This window comes from Centruroides vittatus, unplaced genomic scaffold (genome assembly GCF_030686945.1).
Source record: "Centruroides vittatus isolate TY-2023 unplaced genomic scaffold, ASM3068694v2 contig_1258, whole genome shotgun sequence".
In the NCBI taxonomy this organism is placed as follows: domain Eukaryota; kingdom Metazoa; phylum Arthropoda; class Arachnida; order Scorpiones; family Buthidae; genus Centruroides; species Centruroides vittatus.
Genome location: NW_027120806.1, coordinates 84544 through 108322, shown reverse-complemented (window position 1 = coordinate 108322; position 23779 = coordinate 84544). Strand labels below are relative to the sequence as shown.

Sequence of the window (23779 nt, the reverse complement as noted above, 5' to 3'; positions counted from 1 at the left end):
ATTTTCAACTGTTTAAACCCGGAATTATCAGCCTAAATGTATATCAATTTTAAAATTGTTTTTCATTTTAAATCTTAATGTAATGTAACTCACCGTTTTAATTATAAAATTCTTTAACTTAAAAAATCCATTTTAAAACTAATTACTGTATCAGGAACAGTTAAAATTTACAAATAATAAATTACAGTACTCCAAATTTTACGAATTCAGATGTTTCTTTATTAATTAACGGACAATTTTACAATCCCCAGACCTTCAAATAGGATGAGATTAAGTTGACAATCACCACTTAACGTCATACATATTAATGCGATTAAATTTCTCTGTTATTGCTGGAATTAAGCTTACGAAACCAAGAAACCATAGACTTTTTCCGAGTTATTCATTCATTTAACAAGAACCGTAGTACAAAAGTAACGGAAAAGAAATTTAAAACGGCTATATGATCAAAGTTTAACGGTCGTATTATGAAGGCAATTTGCCGCCATATTAAAGTGCGGGAAGATAGTCGATATTCTCGCATTGTCTCCCTTCTGTTCAAACTCTAGGATGCGGGCAGCAGAAAAGTATTAAGAACCACCATTCTAAATTACCTATAATTAAATAAAGGTTAACATTGTTTTTTATCTGAAAGAATTTTGCCACCAAACGATGAAAAAAAAATTATTAATCAAATTACCATAGAAATCGTGCATTTGAAATAACCAATCATAAATAAGTTCTTTATATATGCGTAGTTATCGAGAAGGTGGCGCTTCAAGCCAAAATGGCGAGCTTCATTCCGGTCGATGTAAATGTCTCCGCTTGGATCCCTTTTGCTATTTTGATAATTGTAAGTCAATATATATTGGTAAAAGTTCACTTTTAATACACTTTTAATTATAATCAAGATGCTGAATATAATAATAATAATAACCTCGCTTTTAAATAACAGAATGTTATTGATTAGTAATGCGTATGAAGATGACAGGAAAAGTCACGTGGTCACGTGTTTATAGTAATAATACGCAAAAGTCCTAAATAGAAGTGCCAGCAAGACCATTTTGCCTGAATCCAGATGTGGGTTCAAATATTTATTCCTATGTAAAGAAACAGGAAATGAAATGATGTAAATTAAAATTTCTGGTTTTTCTTTTCGGTTAATGTTACCTATGGTAGCAAACACGGCAGCTCTGAAACAGTGGGGACGCACGTTCTAACCTAACCTAACCAATTCTAATAAATTACCATAATTATTGCCAGCCAAATTATTACAACAGGGGCAAGATTCTAGGATTGAATGACGCGGTGGGGAGGGAGGGCAAATTGTCGACCCCCCTGGGGGAGCAAAAAAGTCAAAGAAACCATACCTGTATATGTGCACGTTTGCGAGATATAGCCCTTGAAAGTTGTGCCTACGTTATGCGGGTTCACAAGCAAAAAGCCGGGTCACGTGACCCAATATTTTTTTTATGATTTTACGGGAGTCCCGTCGCTTGCCGTTAAAATTGCCTTTAGTAGACGTTTCCCCCATTTTTTTACTTTGTTCAAGAACTACCATGAATCGATCACTAGTTTAGCACATGGCAGCGTGTGGTGGCGCCCGTACGAAAGGTCAGTCGGGCTGCCATGTTCGCTGCCATATAGTCATTTTGGGGGCTTGTATCTCGCGAAGGCGCGCTCGTACACCCATGGTTCATTAGACTTTTTTTGTTCCTATCAGTATGTTCTACAGTTCTGTTAAAGTCCCAACCGCGTCATTCGGACCTAGAATTGTGCCGTTTAGGAGACAAGCTGCCATGTTTGCTACCATAGGTAACATTAACCTTATTTTCATAAGTGGTGAAAATATATTTTTTTTAATAATTTTGCTGGTAGATTTTGACCCAAAAATACATCTAGGTAGTCCCAATGGTTGTGCTCCTGACGGACTCTTCCCAGAGGGGAGCCGCTGCAGGCCGCCGAGTGTTTAACGTCACTAGTTATTGATTCACGGTAGTTCTTGAACAAAATAAAAAAAAAAAGTCTACTAAAAATAGTTAAACTAACCTAACCTAACCTAATTGAAGTGCTGCCATTGGGACTACCTAGGTAGACTTTAACCTATTTTTGGAGAATGGTGAAATTAACATTCGTTTCTGGTCCGGGCACCGTCTTCCTCTCGGCGTCTGTGCAAAATACGCGTCGTATTGAAATTACGACGGCAAAAGATGTTTCGGTCTAAAATTTTTAATTCTGTTGTTTTCGTAAAATATTTAATTTAACAAATGTTTATCTATTTTCTAACTGTAATAAATTAAAATGATGACGATAATGATACAGTATTTGTTTATAGGTTTTTTTTCAGTCTTTGTGATATTCTATATGTATAATTAGGACATTAAAGATGGTTTCCAAGATTTTTGGATTATTTCATACTTAATTGTGTGAGAGTGGCACACTTTATTATTGAATATTTACAAAATGTAATTAAATTTGAAAATTTCATGAATAGAATGGTAAAACAATAAAAGCTAAATTTGGTGTTGATGCTAATGAATTATTTTCTAAAATAAAAGTAATGTAAATGTTTAATTAAAACGATGTATATCTTAGCACAGATAAGGGAGTGTGACTTCTTAACAGACTTAGATCACCCGAAAACTGGTCCGCAGGTTAAGTAACTCAACCTGCAGACCAGTTTTCATCATTTAAAAAATACGCTAACATTAAAATAAAGTAATATCGTATAGGATGCATTAAACTTAAGTCAAACTTGTGATATTAAATAAATAATATTTAAAATATAAAATATTCAAATTACTGTGTTTTCAAACACTGACTCGACATTCTATTCTGTTAATAAATAATTCAAAAGTAATATCGATACATCAAAAAAAATAAATAAATAAATTTACACTTATTAAATTGAAATCAATAACGTTAATTTCAATTTTTAATCTTATCATATTCCTAGATCTAAAGATTATAATTAATTTCTTTATTTCCAGAACTTGACAAAATCTTACAGATCAGGAAGATAAAAAAAAAAAAGATGAACTAGCCACTGTGGTTACTTGGCTGAATTAATCAATGTACCTTTAACACTGGATGAAGTTTAAAAAATGCTATCATTTTTGATTCGGTTGATAGGCCATCTTTAGGCATGGACAGTTGAAAGTGAAAATGATTCTTTAAACTTTGGTGATTGCTAAAGGTGTATTGATTAATTCAGGTCAGAAAGGTTCTGAGAAACTTTTTAACTAACAAAAAATGTATTAAATAATTAAATATCCTTAAAAATTCATTCCATGATTCATAAAGATGATATAATTGTGTTATTTTTTTTTCAGCTTTTGTAATTGTCCATATTTAGCAGATTTAGACAAAATGTTAGTTTTGTCTAAATCTGTTCTTACTGGGATATAAAAAGGTTCTAGTGTGTTGATTATCCTTCCCGGTGATTGTGCGAGAAGTTGTTTTATTGTCCATATTTGTGAGAAACCGTGCAAATCATCAATTTCTGAGATTGAAATGAACTATAGGATGGCCATTTTATTTTGCTGAAAATAATATATTGTTCTGTTTATTACATTATGCAAATTGAGTTATAAAAAGTTATTGGATACGTCTTTTAAGAAACTCACTTTAAGCATTATATTAGCATATTCAGAGGAAAAGCAAAATAGTATTTTATTGAAGGAGAAGTCGTACTCGATGCAAACCATTTTAATTGTATGGACTCTGACACTATCAAAGATTTGTTTGCAGACTCATGAAGTTATTTTATTGAAAATTTTCTTTTATTCTTGATCTATAATATAGTTATTCATTTATCGAAAATATAAAATTTTACTAATTAATAAAAGGGAGTATACATATTTGCTTTTAGGAGCTAATATATTAGAATTTATTGGTGCTGTGTTTAGTTTAAAACACCTAACTATTCTCTGAGTCCCTTTACGTAAGAATAAATATTTATCTGTTGACACAAAGATTTGAATTAAATGACAGCAAATGATATCAAACAATTTATTTTAAAGTTGTATCCAAATAAAAATATTGCATTCATACAATATTCATACTTTTTAAGACGAATCATCTTACGGTAATAGAAGTATAATATTTTTTACTTGACAGTATATTATCAATCATGTGACAATACAAAGAGCAAACAAGACTTTTTTTCAAGTTTTAAAACACCTAACTACTGTTTTCGCACAACAGATCTTTTGAAAGACAATACAGTGAAATACTCTTGGTTTGTTGATCATACATTGAGGTACAATGCAGTAATAGTTTAATTATTTTTTCAAGTTCTTCCAAAATACCTCTCAAATCAATATGAAGGACATAGAAACAAGATAAATACAGATAAAAGCATTAATTTGATGACTCCAATATTATACAAAGCAGTTTTCTAAACCGATACTGGAGTGCAGATCATTTTGTTTTCAGTTGTGAATGTATGCAATATATATATCCCAGAATCTCTCTCTGCTCTGGTAGGTCTGGAAATTCAAAACTTAATACATCTAAAAGTTGTACATTCCATATGCTAAAACATGGAATGTGAAAATTTAAATTGGATGTTAAAACACATGGAAAGATGTGAAAAATAATTAAATTTTTTAAAACTAGAATACTAACATTTTAAAAATTTAAACTTTTTAGAGGTAATGATTTGCAACAACAGGAAGATAATTATAATAATTAAATTTTTTTCTTAACCTATATAAGAAAGAATTTTTCTTTAAATTTTGGTGAAAATTTAATGATTGTGGCATAAGCCTTTACTAATATTTTCATAAATTATGCACTTTGGCATGTTGTCTTGATATGTTGTTTGTCTTGATTGCAGTTTTAAATAATAATTTGTATCTTGTTGCATATTGTTAAAGGCTTTTTAATGTTCAATCTAACCCTATAATTAGATTTAAAATTGAATGAACTATTCAAGAATTATATCAGAAAAATCTTAGTATAAGTTATAAAGTTTTAATAACAGTACAAGTGATAAGTGTTTCTCATAAAAATTGTCTTCAGATAATATGGAATTTGGGAATGAAAAAGTAAGCAAACTTTGTTGTATTAAAATTATTTACTTAAGATTAAATCTAAATGGGGTTTCAGAGATTATTTAATTCAACATTTGATTACTTTTGTATACGAATCATGGACAAACAAAATGTGTAAGTTGCATATCTAGGACTTTAGAATAATTACTAATATTCATAATTAAACAAAGATAAAATCTTATCTATTAGGTTCAGAAAATTTTTCAGTGTAACTTCTGAATGGTTATTTCATTTCAAATCTAATTGTACTGTTGGATTCAGCATTAAAAATCTTCTGAAACAATTAGCCCTATGCTATAAGGTACAGGTTACTGTTTGAAAGAACATGCAAAAATGCAGTTTTAGATCTAACTATTAATACTTCCATAGTTTCAAATTTCCATATCTACTAGGTCCAGAGATATAAGGCTGCCTGTCCTCTTTGGGACATATTGTACCACATAACAGCACTTGCATTTGTTTGTGTTCGGCACTTGCATTTTTGATTTTGGATTTTCATTATGTTATTTATGGCTTTGTTAATTCTTTTCTTTCAGATATGTTGTGTAAGTATAATATATCTAAAATTTCAATTATATTTCATATACTGTTTTTAAAATTATTATTTATCATGCTGTTTTTGAATAAAATATTTATATTGTATCACAATATCTAAATTACTATTATATAATGGTCAATTAAAACTATATTACTTTTATTATTTTCTTATATTCTGAAATTTTGTTTTGGATGAAATGATTTATAATACTATTAAGTAACTTATTAACTTATTGACAGAATGTGTATATACCAGACATGGGCAAATGCGGCTCTTTTTGAGTTGTATGCGGCTCTTGCTGAAAGTGTTAATTTCTGTTTTTTATTATTATTTTTACAATTTTATCTTTATAATTTTGTGAAAATATGTTTATTAAAAAAATTCAATATTTGTTTTATATTGTATTTATATTATATAATAAAATTACACCCCTTACCATACTATCCGCCATGACAGTACAGAACTGCGGCTCCCGTGCATTTTGCAAAACCTACATTTTGGCTCCCACTGAACTTTTGCTTGCCCACCCCTGGTATATACTGTACATAAATTATAAACGTGTGTTTTTTATATACGCATTATTTTTAATTTTAGATTGTAATTTGGAATGAGCAATTATTTATTGTGACATTGTCAAAATGCCAGGCTGCAAATTTTTAATAATGTTTTTAATTCAGTTAATTTAAAATATATGCTTTCCACTTCAAATTAGTAATGTCTTGCCCTTGTACATCGTACTTTTCCATTAGCAACGGAGTCATGCCAGTCATCTAATTCCTTTTACGGGAAACTTTTTGAATTGAAATAATCTGACTTCAGGTTTGCATCAAAAGTTCATATAATATAGTTAATTGGGGCCGCCTACCCCTAAGCTTTACATATCTGGTCTTGAATTTCATATATCTAACGCTGTTCTCAAGGCTAAGGAAAGACAGACAAACAATGGACAACACTGGGTAGGACTACAATTTTTTCAAATTGCGGCCCTATTATTTATATATAAACTAGTACAGTGGTGCCTCATATAACATACTTAATCCGTTTCAGGTGCAAGTCTGTTAAGTGAAAAGTCTGTTATACAAGACACATTTTCCCATAGAAATACATGTTAAAACATCTAATTCGTTCCGCTGCATAAAATAACCGTACTGTACCATAAAAGAAAAAAAATGAAAATGGAGCAGTCACCAATTATGCCGGGTAGTCAGATATCATGAGGAGGAGGTGGAGGAACACTTTTTTCACACATTCATACAGACACACACTTTTTACACATTGCAGCAGGTCTCTTTTTTATTGTTTTTTAATTGGAGTCAGATTCAAGAGAGGCTACCAGGGCTTGCAGGGTCAACTCCTCTTGTTCCATCCTTTGTATTTTGGCGGCTGGCTTCTTGAAAAACATGTCCAAGGTGGTCTGTTTCTCTCTCTTCTTCAACTCCTGTTGGAAATGACGGGCAACGGTGTCATTGTAGAGATCATTGATCCTGTTGGCCTCAGCTGTGTTTGGATAGTGAGTGTTGTTTAAACTCCTGAACCTCTCCCCATTTGACAAGGAAGTCCTTGATGGCAGCTGTTGAAATTAGTTGATTGGATTGCTCCTCCTCGTCGTCAGATGAAGCTTTCCTTTGAGCTTCATCATGTTCCTGGGCCAGAAGTGCTTGGAGCTCTTCAGTTGTCAGCTCTTCTTGGTGTTCTTCAATGTGCTCCTTCACATCCTCCATTTTCACCTCCAATTCCAACTCTCGGGCCGTCGAGATGATCTCCTGCACCATTCCTGTATCCTCAGCTGGTTCTTCCTGGGTCCATTTAGGAACAAGCCTCTTCCAGGCTGAATTGAGAGTCTTCTGCGTGACTTCTCCCCAGGCCTTCTGGATGAGTCTGATTGCCACAAGAACATCAAACTTCTCTTTCCAGAACTTTCGGACAGTCATGTCTCCACAAAGCTGACATTCTTCAAACACCTTCATAAAGAGAGCTCTGGTGTACAGTTTTTTGAAGTTGACAATGATTGCTGATCCATTGGCTGAAGGATGGCAGTGGTGTTTGCTGGCAGATACTGCACCTTGATGAAAGGATAGCTTTCTTCCAGGATCTCCTCCTGGTTTTTTGGGTGACCAGGGGCATTGTCCAGTATCAGTAGGGCTTTGAGTGTCAGCTTTTTGTCCAGCAGGTATTTCTTTACAGCAAGAGCAAAGGTTTCCAGGATCCATTCCTTGAAGACAACCTGGGTCACCCAGGCTTTTTGGTTAGACTTCCAATGGACAGGCAGGTTGGACAAAGAAGAAGGAAAAAAAAACAGCTTACTCTTCTGCAACCAAAGAGCAACTGTTTTCAAAGGCTCCCAAAATACCTACATCAAGAAGCTATTCTGGGAAGCCAAGAAGGGGAAAACATCTAAAAAAAAAGCAGATTGTCATTGGCAATGGCAAAAGAGTGAAAACATCATTTGCACTTGTTCGCAGTGTCCATTATTTGAGGCATACGTTATACGAGGCACCACTGTATTTATTAATGTTAATAAATAATAATATAGTAAAATAAACTTTTGCTGCCATGGCCATTGACTATTTCAAGATATGATTGTGGAATCATTCTGCTTTAGAACTTATTAGTCATCTCCATTCTGTTTTTCTCTTCAATTTTTGTGTGATTTACTGTTAATTTATTTAACAAATCCTCTTAGTCAATAGGTTAAGTTTTGTGTTCCTGAGAAGATTGTCAATTATTTTATCTATGGCAATATTATTAAACTTGTAATTATTATGTTTTTTATCCAAAAATTATCAAAAAACAAGTTTCATTAACGAGTTGGAAAGATGTTTCAAAGAAACTGCAATATTAATTTTTAAAAAGTTTAATGAGCATATTAAAAGTAGTATTTTAGTTTTGCTTGGATCTCCATCCAATCTTTGCTTCCACAACTATTAATTTAGATATAATCATACTGGTTACTCATGGTGCTGACATGGATCTTCATGGGGATGGAGGTGAAGATCAGATGGAGATCCAAATAGTGTAACTGGCAATGTGTCCACATGACAAGTGGAGTTACTGGTTTGAGTCTCGCTTTGAACTGATTCTTTTCTTTCAGAATCTTCCAAATTATTTATTAAATTAATTAAGAGATGGCACCTAATGTCTATTTCTGGGTCAAATTACTTGACTTTTAATTAATAATTAGTAATATTATGAGGATAATCCCAAAAGTAAGGTCTCCTATTTTTTCTAAAATACAAAAAACCGTTTATTTTCAATAATGTTCATATCATTTTAAAGCTTGAACATTTATCTATTTTTCTACCTAATCGCCATTTCAGTCGATGCATTTCTGTATGTGCTGTGGCAATTTTTGTATGCCCATGTCATACTGGCTTGCCGCCATGTCGTGTTAAACCGATTGAAATTCATCGCCAATTGACAGAAGTGTGTGACGAGTCTTGTATAGATGTCAAAAACGTCCTTGAGTGGTGTAGGGAGTTTGCAGCTGATTGTACTGAAATTCACAACGAAGAAAGAAGTGGGAGAACGTCAATTTCCGACGAGATAGTCAAGAAGGTTGAGCAAACCATGCGTGGAGGTCGGCGAATCACTCTAGATGATCTCTGCATTTTGGTTCTTGGGGTTTTCCCGAAGTACCATTCATAGGAATTTAATGGAAAAGTTGCAGTATCGGAAGGTGTGTGCAAGATGGGTCCTGCGACATGGCGGCGAGCTGGTATGACACGGGCTTACAAAAATTGCCACAGCACCTACAAAAATGCATCGACCGAAATGGCGATATGTAGAAAAATAGATAAATGTTCAAGCTTTAAAATGACACGAACATTATTGAAAATAAATGTTTCTTTGTATTTTTTAGAAAATAGGAAACCTTACTTTTGGGAATTACCCTTGTATTATAGTCCAACGTAATCTGGCAGTCATCTGGCAAAAGTTGTTACTGTTGGATGCATTAATAGAGGCATGTTATTTGTGTGTGTGTGTGTGTGTATGCCCCAGCACTGCCTGAGAAAAAAGTAAGAATGACAAACATTAAAATGAAAACCAAATTAAGAGTCTGGTTATTTTAATGTACCATTGTCATGTTTATCACAAAATGTTAAATAAATTGTACTGTATATTTTGGCAGATAAGACGATAGTTGAATGATAAAAAAAGGCCCCCCCAAAATCCAGGGGTCGTCTTATAGGACAGATACAAAAAAATTTAGATTGAAATTTATATAAATTAAAACCATTATAAAAAAAACCCGACAAACTGTAATTATTTACCAGTAGAGTAGGGTATGTCCACAAAATAGAATAGCCCATATAACGTTTTTGTGAATATCAAGGTCATTACCCAAATGCTCAAATCAGTGCAAACGTTTGCAACAGTCGCAAAGCAGTGCTTACAGATGAAGATAATAAAATTTGTTCATTTGAAAAATTAGGAATAGGACATAATTTTGTATATGCTATACAGTATTATTATCCAGAAGATGTTCGCCGATCTAAACTAAATTCATAGGCCGTTGATAGTTTGGGGGTTGTCTTATAGGACAGACATATGCTAAAACTATAAAACTTTCATGAAAATTTATACCTTGTCTTATCTGAGGAAATATACAGTAATAAGAAAATGTAACGAAAAAAAATAAAAAAACATCAAAAATTTACTTTAAAAAAATAAAAAATTAGTCATATTTAAATTCATTTAACAAAATAAAAAAAAATGAACAATCAGATTTCAAGGCAAATGGACAAAAATTCATGCGTGGCACTGTGAAAAAGTACACTTTGTGTTGCTAAGAATGCAATATTCTGATGATACAGAATGGTGCAATTTCATTGACAAATAGATAGATAGGAATCAATCCTTTTCAACAGAAAATAGTTGTCGACTTTCGCCTGCACGAGATGAAAATTTGAGACGCCCTAATTTTTTCTGATGTTAATTCGTAACTTACTGTTCATGGCTGAATGTGAAATGGTAATTGCAAAAAATGGATCAAATATTTAAACTTGGCACTTTTGAACACTCGTAAAACATATTTTGCGCCTGTTGGTATTGAGCAGTTTTCCTATACAAATGCCACCATGTGGATGGGAAGTTGAAGTTAATTCAACCAAAAATAGTCTTTGATCTTCTCTCGTATGAGAGGATTGGATTGTCCCTGAAAAGTTTTAATGCATTTGCTCAAAACATGATGAAATGTATAAAGAATTAACTAACTTTCTTCTTTATTTATTATATAATTGAATTTTAGACTATGTTGACAGATAACTGAAAAATTTCATTTCATAAAATTTAAAAAATGTGAACATCTATTTACTTTTACAACTTTTAGATTATAAGCATGTAAATGTATTGTAATATATATATATATATATATATAATTATTTGAATGAATTAGTAATAAATAATTTTTGTATAATTTCAGGTAACATTGTTATTTTCTGGTGGTTACGTTCGATATTTTCGGTGCAAATATGACAGTGAAATGAGCTCGACAGTCACAGCTGTATTGGGATTGGCTATTGTTGTTCTTACTGCATTACTTATTCCAGTTGACATTTTTTATGTTTCGTTTATGAAAACTTCGAATGGAACATTTAAGGTAAACCATACCAGTAACAACTTTGATAATTATTAACTATTAACTAAGATTATTTATGTATTTTAAAATTTCTTATTAAATTTTATTTAATATACATCCACCAAAGCCGAATTATCGGGCTAGAGTCAGCTATAATAAATAAATAGTTAATAAGACAATTTGGCACTAGAGCTTGGCGTTAGGCGCCATCTCTTACTAAATTTAATAATTATAATTAAATTATAATTATTAAATTTAGTAATAGCCCGATAATTCGGCTTTGGTGAATGTATAGCTTTATAATGGGTTAGTTGTTATTTATTTTCTTTAATATTTTATTAACCTGCATTCACATGCTGTTATTTTTTCACATGATCTCATGTATAATAAGGCAACAATTTTTTGTGGATTTTTTTTTATGCCTAATTATGCTGCACATAATTGCTGTTCCTCTAATTTGATGATTATGAAAAATCCTGTAATGTGTCTTTGCATGTGCAAAGTTTTAACATCATACATTGTTTAGTTTGTAAGATGTGCTATTTACAGAACAGTGTCCTTGACCAGGAGGCTCCCATCAAAGTTTGCAATAGCATGGGCTAATGTGAAATGAGTTCTCCTAAAAATAAATGGCAAAAGGGTTGAGGCGTTTCTTAGAAGAGCAGAAAATTCTTCTGTAAAATGAAACAACACCTTCACTGTTCCAGCACAATATTTAATCGTTTAAGAACGTTTTCGACTGACTTGATCAGTCTTCCTCAGTAAATATTGTGCTGGAACAGTGAAGGTGTTGTTTCATTTTAGTTTATCAATTCCAGTAAGCATTTTGTTTTAATTTTTCTGTATTTTTCAGGCAGGAAATAAAGCTGCAAAAACATTTAAATTATTGAAAGGTTGTAGTGCCCCAGGATATCTTATGGAGAAAAACATTTAAGATAGTAGCAACTTGTAGATCACCTGCCATGCCATTACCATCACAATTATGCTTGCCTATATCCATGACATCATGCCTACCTCTTGTGACAGTTGTGAGAGATCATCATCAGGTCTCTCACAATTGGCACAAGAGGTAGAAGGGGCTGCAATTTTCCACTCTCATTTTCAGTGACATGTCATTTTTGATGACATCAGGTCACTGAAAATGACACTAGAGTGGAAAATTGCTGCATTGATTGTGTGACAATAAGGAAAATTTGCACACAATTGCAAAGTGTAAGGCAGTGGTTTTTCACAGCAGTTTTTTGAGAGCCTGTAATACATAGAAAACATTTTTTTCAACTGAAATTTTCACACAGACAGACAGCATGTAGCATGAGAATATCATGAAAACACAGCTTATGTGAATTAGAGGGAAAATGTCCTGTGAAAAAATTAGTCAGTGTTGAAAATTACTGTTACTATATGTGATTTGCTGGTTAATATCAGTACAGATATTTTCTGAAATAAATATGACAGGTTTCTAGAACAAATTGCTAGTATTAAATGTATTCTTTGTATTCTTAACTTCTATTAAAACAGTTTAAATTTAGTTGAAACTAAATTAAATATTCAATAGAAAGGAAAGTTGTATATATGACAACATTGAAAAAAAATGAGATTATGAAAGAGAAATTTTCTCCTATAATAAGTAGAAGAGATGTGATTTTATTGCTTCTGCTTTTTTGAAGGGTTTTGGTATAAATTTAATAGATTAAGAATAAATGTAATGTTAAAAATTTCCCGAATTAAATATTTCTTGAAATTAGTGTTAATATTAGAGTATATTTATATGTAGTTTCAATAAATCTTAATTTATTTAAACATAATTGTTAATACTTGATTTTATTCAAAATTGTCCATTATCCAATATGGTTTTAAAAAATTTGTAGTTGCTCATAAAATTGTCACCAGCTCTAGGCACAGGAACAGTTTGATCTTATTCTGTATGAAAAATATATAGAAGGTGGGGGGGTAAAATTGAAAAATTAAACTTTTTGTATTTAAATAAAGCTGGAATTCTGATTAGAATAAACTGTCTTTCCTTTTGACAAGTTTAATTATTATACTAAAGTATACAATATCCACGAAACTTTATCATAATTTTATCCAAAAGTTTTTCTTTTCTCCTCTTTCTCCCCAACTAAAATGAAATTATTTTAGCCAAATAGTTCAGCTTTGAGGAAGTATTATGTCTGAATGTCATATACATATGTTTAGTATTTGGCTGAATATTTGGTATTCTTTGTGGCTGAATATGTCCAAATACTGAATAATAGTGAATATTTAGTTCAAAACTAATATTTTCCACGATTAGTAGTAATTTTTCTTTGAGTAATTATTAAATTGCATTGTTAAATTCTTTTTAGATATTTATTTTTAGATATAAATATCTTGCTTCATTCAAATAAGATATTTTGGAAAATAATACAATAAAAATACTCTTGTTAGTACAGAATTATCAAAAAGTTTTTAATTGCTATTCTATGTTTTATTTAGGATTGGGCTAGCAATGCTACTGTACGAGATGATGCCGAAAATTCAGTTCTTTATGCCTATTACAGTAAGTAAAATTGTTACTTTAAGAAAAAGATTTTAAAATATTTTGTTTCTCATTTTCCTTTTTTCAGTTTTCAGTTTTTATATTCAATTATCTTGCAGTTATCTAATTAATTTTTGCAAAATATCACTGAAAATGATGTATATTTCGCTTTATCAACGAGAAAAATTTAAGAATTATGAAAATAAGGAATTATTAGCTTTTTGACATATTATCTAAATTATTTTAATGGCTTTATATCTTATTTTAAAGATTTAGTTCAAAAGTTTAAACGTAGTTTAAACTAAATTGTAGATTATTGTAGATTAGATTTAATTTAAAATACAATAAACTTTATGTAAAGTTAGTAAGTGAAACAGGATTTACAGAATTTATTTATGTTTATTATAATAAAATAACAGTAATAATAATAAAGAGGAATTGCAGGCTATTCAATTTTCCACAAAATACAATATAAACAACATATACCAACATATTGAACAATACACTATTCTCACAGAACAGAAAAGCTATTATAGAAACTGTATGGGCTGCAAAAAGCATTTAATCATAGATTTTTATTCTACAACAAGAATTAAACAATACAGAAACCTGCACTTGGCATACATTAATTACGAGGCGTGTTTTTAAAGTAAGTACCGTTTTAATATAACGCCGCTGGAGCACTGCAGTTGGCACTTAATGCATGCGCGCTGTGTACCTACATCTGTTGGGAAGCCACAAACACCATTACGGAGCCAGTCGACTGTGTTTACTGTTGTTTGTGTGTTACTGAAATGCCGCCGCTCATTGAGAATCCCGCCGACTGCGAAGTGTGTGCCGTTATTTGTTTTCTCAGTGCTAAAGGCTCGAAAGTGGCTGAAATTCATCGCCAAATTAGTGAAGTTTATGGTGAAAGCGTTATGAGTGATGGAATGGCACGAAAATGGGTTAGGGCCTTTAGTAATGGCCGCACAAACATTCACGAGGAGGAATGAAGTGGGCGACCTTCAGTCATTATCGATGATTTGATTAAAAAAGTGGACTGTAGAGTGAAAGAGAACAGACGTGTGAGACTTTAAAAAAACTGTGCCGTGCCGTACAAAACAAAAGGCGGGACTTACTGAGCAAGGGTGTCATTTTGCTCCACGATAATGCTCGTCCACATACGGCAAATCAAACTCAAGACCTAATCACATCATTTGGCTGGGAACAATTAGACCACCCTCTATACAGTCTCGACCTAGCACCGAGTGACTATCATTTGTTTCTGCATTTGAAGAAGCATCTGGCAGGGCAGCGCCATAACAATCACGACAAAGTCAAAACGACCGTTCTGCAGTGGTTGTCTCATCAGGCGGCAACATTCTTTGAGGATGGAATACAAAAGCTGGTCCCACGATACGATAAGTGTCTCAATATTAATGGGAATTATGTAGAAAAGTAGTGTAAAATATGGGCTTTCACATAAATAAAAATTTTGTTAAAAATGTTTGCTTGTTTTTTTTATATTTCAAAACGGTACTTACTTTAAAAACACGCCTCGTACAAGAAATCATTCAACAGCATCTTATATTTCTGGTTGTTGTATTATTACCCTTTGTATTTTATTTTTTGGCCTTATAATTTTTTATGTTTTATGTACTTTGTATCATTTTTGTGTGTGTGTTTTTGTATTGAAATTGTATGCATACAACTTTATGGATACTTCATAAAGGATTTCTGATGGAATTTGAGATGGAATTCTCTAGTCTCTGGATTTTATCTGTACAATTTAAAATATATATCATCATCAACCATTATCAATCCACTGCAGGATGAAGGTCTCCCCAAGCCTCTTCCACAGTATTTTGTTTTGGGCATTTCGCTTCCATGTTGTGCCAAGATGCCTCTTGATCTCATCAACCCACCGAATGTGAGGACGTTTTCTTGGTCGTTTTCGATCTCTTGGTATCCAATCAAGAACTTCAGATGTCCAGCGATGGTCAGTTCTTCTTGCAATATGTCCAGCCCACTGCCACTTGAGGGATTTTACTCTTGCGATGATATCGGTAACTCCTGTCATTTTCCTGATCCATGTTATACGTTTCCGATCTCTCCTTGATATGCCAAGCATACACCTTTCCATGCTTCTTTGGGTAGTCTGTAGTCTTTGGATTTCTGATTTCTTAAGAGTCCAAGTTTCTGCTCCATAAGTGAGAACTGGCAAGACACACTGATCAAAAACCTTGCGTTTCAGGCACAGGGGCATCTGTTGATTTTTCAAGACTATGCTATTCCTACCAAAAGCACTCCAGCCAAGTTTTACACGTCTGTTTATTTCCTCCTTGATGTTGCCATCCATTGATATTCTTTGTCCCAGGTAAATGTAAGCATCTACCTTTTCCAATTCCATGTTATTTATTTTTAGTAGTGTTTCTTCACGTACAAAACTGTTGTACATAATTTTCGTCTTGTTCAAGTTCATCTTTAAACCAACTTCTTTACCTTTGTTTGCAAGTTCTTGCATCATGTCCTGGAGCTCTGAAGGGCTATCTGTAATGATGGCTATGTCGTCGGCAAATCGAAGATGTGTCAGGTGGTCTCCATTTATCAGTACACCCTTGTTCTCCCAGTTCATTGATTGGAAAACACTTTCTAACACATTTGTAAAAAGTTTTGGGGAGATAGTATCACCCTGTCTCACTCCCTTTTCAATTTTAATATCGTTAGTATCTTGGAACAAGCGAACTTTTGCGGTTGCCCCTTCGTAAATGTTCTCAAGAATTTTGATATACATAGTTTCGATACCATATGCCTTTAGAGAGTTGGTGATTGCTGAAGTAGTTATAGAATCAAAAGCCTTTTCATAGTCAACAAATGCAATGCATAGTGGGATTTCGTATTCGTTTGACCTTTCAATGAGCTCCCTCACAACCTGAATGTGATCAAGTGTGCTGTATCCACTCCTGAATCCAGCTTGTTCTCTTGGTTGGGCAAGGTCCAGTTGTTTTTGTAGGCGATTAGTCAGTACCTTAGTGAAAATTTTATAAGTCACCGGGAGAAGGCTGATAGGCCTGTAGTTCCTCAGGTCTTCTATGTCACCCTTTTTATGAAGTAAGATTATTATTGATCTTTTCCAGTCTTCGGGGATTTTGCCACATTTAAGACAATCTGTAAAGTGTTTCGCAAGTATGGTTTCAGTAGCTTCGCCAGCTTCCCTCAGGATGTCTATAGTGATTCCATCCTCTCCTGGTGCCTTTCCTTTCTTCATATTTCTGATTGCATAAGCAACTTCTTCTTTAAGAATTTCAGGTACCTCATTTGTTACCTCATATGTTGTCTTTACTGTTGGTGCAGTATCTCTGGCATACAATTTTTTGTAGAATTCTTCAACTCTTGCTAATATTTCTTCTCGATCCCTGGTGACGGTGCCATCTTCCTTCTTCAGTGCAAAGATGTGTTTCCTTCCATTTGTTAATTGCTGTTTTGCATTTTTCAGACTTTTGTTGTTTTCAAGGGCTGTTTTCACAAGGCCACAATTGTATTTTCTGATGTCTTCAGTAAAACATTTTCGGATTGTTTTGCAGAGTTCCGCGTATTCGATGTTTGACGTTATATTTTCTTTACTTCTCTTCATCATCCGCCTTTTGCCCATCAATTGTCTTGTTTTTTCTGTTATTTTCTTCTCAGTCTTTCTAATTACATAACCTCCAATTCTAGCAACTGTTTCCATAATTATCTTGGTAATCTGTCTGTTGGTTTCTGATATGTCCGTTTCCTCTTTAGTTAAATTTTCCAGGACTGAGAATTGGTTTTTCAGTTCCATCTCGAATGTTTCATGTTGCTCTTTAAGATTCTTCAAGTCAACAGACTTGGTTGTTCTCATAAGCTTTCTTCGTTCCAATCTAGTGTTAAGATGAAGCCTACCTCTTACCAGCCGGTGGTCACTGCCTGTATTAAATCTATTCAGAACATTGCAGTTCTCAACGTTGTGTTGTTTGTTCGATAGGATGTAGTCACTCTCATATTTTCCTCCGTTTGGGTGGCGCCAGGTCCACTTTCTGCTTGACTTCTTTTTAAAAAATGAATTCATTATGTAGAACTTTTCCGCTTCAGCAAAATCCACAAGCATATCTCCACGTTCATTTCTTTTCCCATGTCCAAATTTACCAACGGAGGTTTCGTTCTTTTCCTTTGCTCCAATTCTTGCATTGAAGTCACCCATGATGATCTTTACATAATGTTTCCCTTTTCCATTCATCTGTTTTATTTCATCATAAAAATCCTCTATTTCTTCATCAGGGTGACTTGCTGTGGGAGCATAGACTTGGATGATCTGTAGTTTATACCTTTTTGAAAGTCTAAGAACTAATCTTGCCACTCTATCTGAAGAACTATCTACTTCTAAGATGTTATCTTTCCACCTTTTGTTTATTATAAAGCCAACTCCACTATTCTTTCCATTTTCTGTGCCTCTGTAGTAGAAGATATGTCCACTTTGCAGTTGAATTTGACCTTCACCTTTCCTTCTTACTTCACTCAGTCCTATCACATCCCACTTGATCTTGAGGAGTTCTTCTTCCAGTTCTTGTAGCCTTGGTTCGGAAGAGAGCGATCTGCAATTATAGCAAGCCAGGTTCATCATCAAATGGCAGCCAGGTCCAACCCGGTGATTCTTAGCACCCTCTGCTTTCATACAGCACTGGTCGCTGCCTTGACCAGGTGTAATCCTGCCTCCGGGGAATGAGGGCCATGGTTTCGGTTGAGTTTTCATCTTGGGGGTTAATGGCCATAACTCACCACGCTGGCCAGGCGGGTTGGTGAGTGAGTGCAGGTAGCCCTCCCTGTTGGTCTTTCCATCTGTGGCAACAACTACAAGATTTGGTACCACAGATGAAAGCTGCCAGTCCGCACCACGTGGAGGTGGGGTAGGACATTGGATAGCTAACCCGGCCGGTTCCACGCATTGTCACAAAATGTTCAGCCTGTGGGTCTCCTTCCAGTTAGTGCTAGCTATCCTTTGCGGACTTTAAAATTATATATATATATTTATAGATACTTCATAAAGGATTTCTGATGGAATTTGAGATGGAATTCTCTAGTCTCTGGATTTTATCTGTACAATTTAAAAAATATATATATATATATAATGTTGTAAACTGTAATTTATACATGGTTAATAAAATGAAAAGAATATAAAGTTGAAAAAACATAAATTAAAATGCTTCCGCATATTTAGTAATAAATAAAATAAATGGAAAACAGTTCAAATTTCTGTATTTTGAATTGATTAAGTAGTATTAAAGTAAAAATTTCTATTCAGAAAAAACATTTATATAGTATATTTGTGATGTTACTTTAATTATTACTGTAAATGTTTTTTTCATTCCAGCTATGTACAGTCTAGTTTTGTGTTTTGCATTTTTCATTCTGCCATTTATCTATTTTTATTACGAAGAAAGAGATGATGATGGAAATAATATTGCTTCTGTAAGTATTGGTAAATTTATGTAATTTTATTTATAGATGTGTTAGATTTAAGTTACAATACTATCAGATATTTATATATTTAAAGTTGGATTTATAAGTTGTTCTTAAAACAAATTTATGAAAGATACCATATTTTATTTTAAAATAAAAGCACCAACTATCACCTGTAATCCACATATTCTCTGACCCCCGGCTTCTCACAACATAGTAGATTAAAAATACTTTGATTTGTAAATACTTATTTGTAAGACTAGATGAAAATGAAAAGAATGAATTAAAGATTTATTTCCTTGTATATATTTTTAGAGAATATGTGCAGCACTGAAGTATACTCTAGTATTTATATTTGTAGCAGTTGTATTGATTCTTATAGGGTAAGTCATTTCTGTTTACTTAAAATTTTATTTTCTGATGATATAATTATTTAAATTTTATGGATTTTTTGGAATAAACTTTTAGTTAAAAATTTGAAAGGCTAAAGCATTAATTTCTTTATTTTATATCTTACTAACACAATCTATTTATAAGTCCTTAAGTTGTTTATAGCAGGAACAAATCATTTTAATAAAAGTAGTTTCACTAAATGACGTTTTCTGATTTCTTATAAATGCTTAAAACTTCACTACATAAACAATCTTTATAAGAAGTCCTTTTATTATTCCTATTTGTAAATATTTTCGAAACTACTCAAATGCTATATAGTTCTAAATCCGAACACGAAGAAACTTGATTTTTAAAACATTTTTTTTAGATATTAAATGATGAATAATAATATGATGCAGCCTGTTGAAATAAGGGCTGGCTACTACATTATTTTTTTTAACTTTTTTGCCAATTTTGGAACTTTAATTCCACAATTATACAATTTTTATATAAATTTTGATGAAGGTCAGGTTTACAGTTTTCAGTTCACTGTTTTCTGACTATTATAGAATATTTTAATTTTTTAAAGCAAATTTTATGATGTAATTGAAATGTAATGCAAATTTTTTACAATTTTTGTGTGATGTGCATTCTTTTTTATTTCATGATTGTTTTATAATTCAAAATAACATTAAACAAATTATTGAATATGTAAAATTATAACATACAAATAAGTTTTTATATTTTTTGTTCCACAGGAATTTCAGATTCAGGAATATATAATTAATTGTAATCAGTTTTTTTTAAAACTATCTTAGTTTTAATATGAAGAATTGCTAACAATTAAAAAGTATTTTGAATACTGAAACAAATTAGGGAATAACTGTTCACTTTAATGTATAACATATTAAATTGAAATGTTTAACCTACAAATTTCAGATTTTAAATGATTGTGACTGTGTATTTTTATAATTCTTATTAAATTATGAAAATAAATTTTATTTTAAACTGGATTAAATATATTTTTAAATGATATACTCTTGATTATTAATGAAGTTTTTGTGCTATGTGCTAGTAATCAAATGAAAAGTGTACTTACAGTGTTACATTAGATCTAATCTCGTAAGCCAGGGATGGCAAACCTTTTTGAGTCCACGTGCCGTATTGTAAGCATACTTAGCTTTAAAGATGTTAATGCGTGCCAAAGTCTTAGACTTAGAATAATGATATTTAAAGAAATTAAACGAATACACTTTAATTCGAATAAATGTAAAAAATCTGATTGAAAAAAGGATGATTGAAAAGGACAGAAATCATATGATACATTATGTGCCAGATGATTTCTCTTACGTGCCACTTTGGGCACGCATGCCATAGGTTTGCCACCCCTGTCATAAGCTAAACTTGCTTGTTATTGCCCTACATATTGCAAAAAACTAAATAAACTTGCAATAAGTAAATAAACAAAGAAGAGATAACATGTGAAATTCTAAATAAATAAATTGTTGACATTTGACAGGTTGGTCAAATGCTACTGAATTCCATCACTTCTAAGTCTGCTCTAATACAAGTAAACTTTTCATTTGATCACCCTGTATATTAATGTTTCATATATATATATATAAATTATTATTATTATTTTTTTTAATGTAGCTTATTTGCACCACTAAAGGATGAACCTCCAAGAAACAGCACTGAATGGGAAAAGTTAAAATTTTTATTTACTGAAATTGGAATTTCCAGTAAGCGTTGCATATAATTTAATTACTAAATATTCATTATATCACTTGAATTAATATTTTCCTTTAAGTTATAATAATTAAAACAATGAATGATATTTTTTAATCCAAAATAAATAAATATAATTTGCTTTATATTAAAGTTATATTTGGGTTAAATGAATTGTATGAATAAAATTACCATAATATTAAATTCTTAAAAAGGTAAGTATATCAAACATGGTGAAACCCGATATGTATATAGAAACATAACCAAATGAGTGCCTTGGTTTTGTGATGTTTGATATACTTATATATATACCTCACTGGGTAAAAAATTAGCTGGCTGAGTGACATTGTGGAGTTTTACTTAGGTGTGGGCTTAGGAGTCGTCCCCAGCCAGTGCTGTGATTAACTGTGTAATGTAATATCTAAAATTTAAATATATCTGAAAGCAAAGGCTTGCTTGGGGTTCGAGTGGTGCAACTGGCAAGCTCCCCGCACCAAGTGGAGCTTGCAGGTTCAAGCCCCGGGGTCAATTCTTTTCATCCAGATGGTTCTAAATCATTTAATAAATTATTGAAGTTATAATTATTAATTTAGTTAAGAGATTGTGCCTAACATCTACCTCTAGTAGCAAATTACTTAGTAATAATCATTAAATTAGTGGAGTTATAGCCCAATTGTTTGGTAATGTTTCATGAAAATGTTTTTAGTATATGAAAGAAAAATTTAATTATGGCATGAATAAATTATTATATGGCAAATAAATAATGACATTATTGAATTTTTAATGTAAGGAATAAAGGATTTCTTAACCAATAATGGAATAATTTTAGTTTAAACTGATATTTTTATTAGAAAATAAACTTTATGGATATAAGAGACTTTAAATTCCATATTTCAAAATTTTCTTAAGATGTATAATACCTTTCAGATTCTCTGTATATATAAATCATAAAATAATTTAAATTATACAAAACATTGTTTTAATGAGAATTTGTTTTATATATATATATAAACAAGAGAATTTGAAAGATGTATCTTTTAATCATTAAAGTAAATTCATCTTGAATCTGTGTAGAGTTTTATATATTTTTTATAATTACTTATAAAATATGTTAAATTATTTTTTCTTATAAGAAATCAAATATTGGACATAAACAAACTATTGTTTTAATCAGTGATTTCTAACTGGCAATATGCACATGGTGGTTTAGAGGTACACAAAAAAATTAATGACGGTAGATGTACTACAAGAATATTCAGATTCTGCTTTGAGATCTTTGGCAGCGACATTGCAACACTCAACAATAAAAATATAATTATATTTATCTGTGTCCTTCCTCTAATGCTTTTTGATTTAAAAAAAAAAACTTGTATAATGCTGTATAATTGACCAAGGCTCCACTGTTTGAAGAACATGTGAAATAAAATGTAGTGGAAATGAGGAAATAAGACAGGAAAATGAGCTACCAAGGGTCAAAAAAGGTTGGAACTGCTGGTTATAATAATAATGCTGTTTTTCCAAAAATTGTGGAAAGATAAGAGATTTGAACACATTGATTTTGTTTTCTACTGTGGACAAAAAATGTCACTATTTAAGTGCTTTATACATCAAATAAAGTACTTAAATACAAAAACATTACAAAGTCTACTGTGTCAAAGTATTCACAGCCAATCCGGCTGTGAATACTTTGACACAGTAGACTTTGTAATGTTTTTGTATTTATTTTCAATGTAAACACGTGTATGCAAATATGGATGTTCTCGTATAACACGGTAGATACGTTTCAAAAAAGTGCCTCGTTATGCGAATCCATGCTATAAGAAATAAAGGACAAATACAAAATATAGGGTTATGTTCCAGAAGTTAACAAAAGTATACTATTCTTTTTCATTACTAAGAGAAATATGTTTATTAAAGCAATCAATCCTTTATTTCCAATCAATAATTAACTAACAAGCACAGTTAAAAGTACTGTTAATATTAATTTTAGTTAAACAAGGGTATTTTCTTTTTTAAAGTATCATCATCATCATCTGAACTATTTTGTTGAACTTGATCAGAAATATCGACAATGTCTTCATTCTTTTATTTTTATCATAATTTTCTATGGATGACAAATATATTAATTGATAATTTGTTTTACTGGGTCGCATTTGTTCAGTCGAGTACCGAGTGACTTTTTTCCAGAATTTGTGCTCAAATACCTAATTGTTCCAGTTGGGAACAGTTTGAGATACCACTGTATTTTGTTTGTTATTTTCATGAATGATTACTTACTTATGGTTAAAAAAAGTTTAATAACACATACCTAAAAATATTTAAATAAACTTTACTAAATACAAAGATTAATCTATAAAAATAAAACACAGTGACAGTTTTAAGGACTAAAGTTTGAAAGCAACGACGAGGACATGTGGTTGATAGGAAAGTTAGTACAATTTTGTTTTCTTTTCCTATCAGTTTTCATTAAAGTGAATCGGACAAAGAACAAAACAAATTGAAAATTTCAATATTCTAAAATCTGTGAACAAATTTGAGATGACATGCAT

General features: G+C 31.8%; 1 protein-coding gene across 2 annotated transcripts in view; it reads left to right on the top strand.

Annotated features, from left to right (window-relative positions):
- The first annotated feature begins 728 nt into the window (after window positions 1–728).
- LOC136988488 (lysosomal cobalamin transport escort protein LMBD1-like) overlaps window positions 729–23779 on the top strand; it is a 43103-nt gene continuing 20052 nt past the window's right edge. Inside the window, exons 1-7 of one of the 2 annotated variants that reach the window (XM_067286370.1) lie at window positions 742–832; window positions 5429–5581; window positions 10997–11173; window positions 13628–13691; window positions 19042–19139; window positions 19446–19513; window positions 21156–21244. In XM_067286370.1, coding sequence (XP_067142471.1) covers window positions 5537–5581; window positions 10997–11173; window positions 13628–13691; window positions 19042–19139; window positions 19446–19513; window positions 21156–21244 — 541 coding nt within the window. In that variant the 5' untranslated portion in view covers window positions 742–832; window positions 5429–5536. Of the gene's footprint in view, window positions 833–5428; window positions 5582–10996; window positions 11174–13627; window positions 13692–19041; window positions 19140–19445; window positions 19514–21155; window positions 21245–23779 lie in introns of both variants that reach the window. The other variant, XM_067286363.1, reaches the window with a different exon arrangement.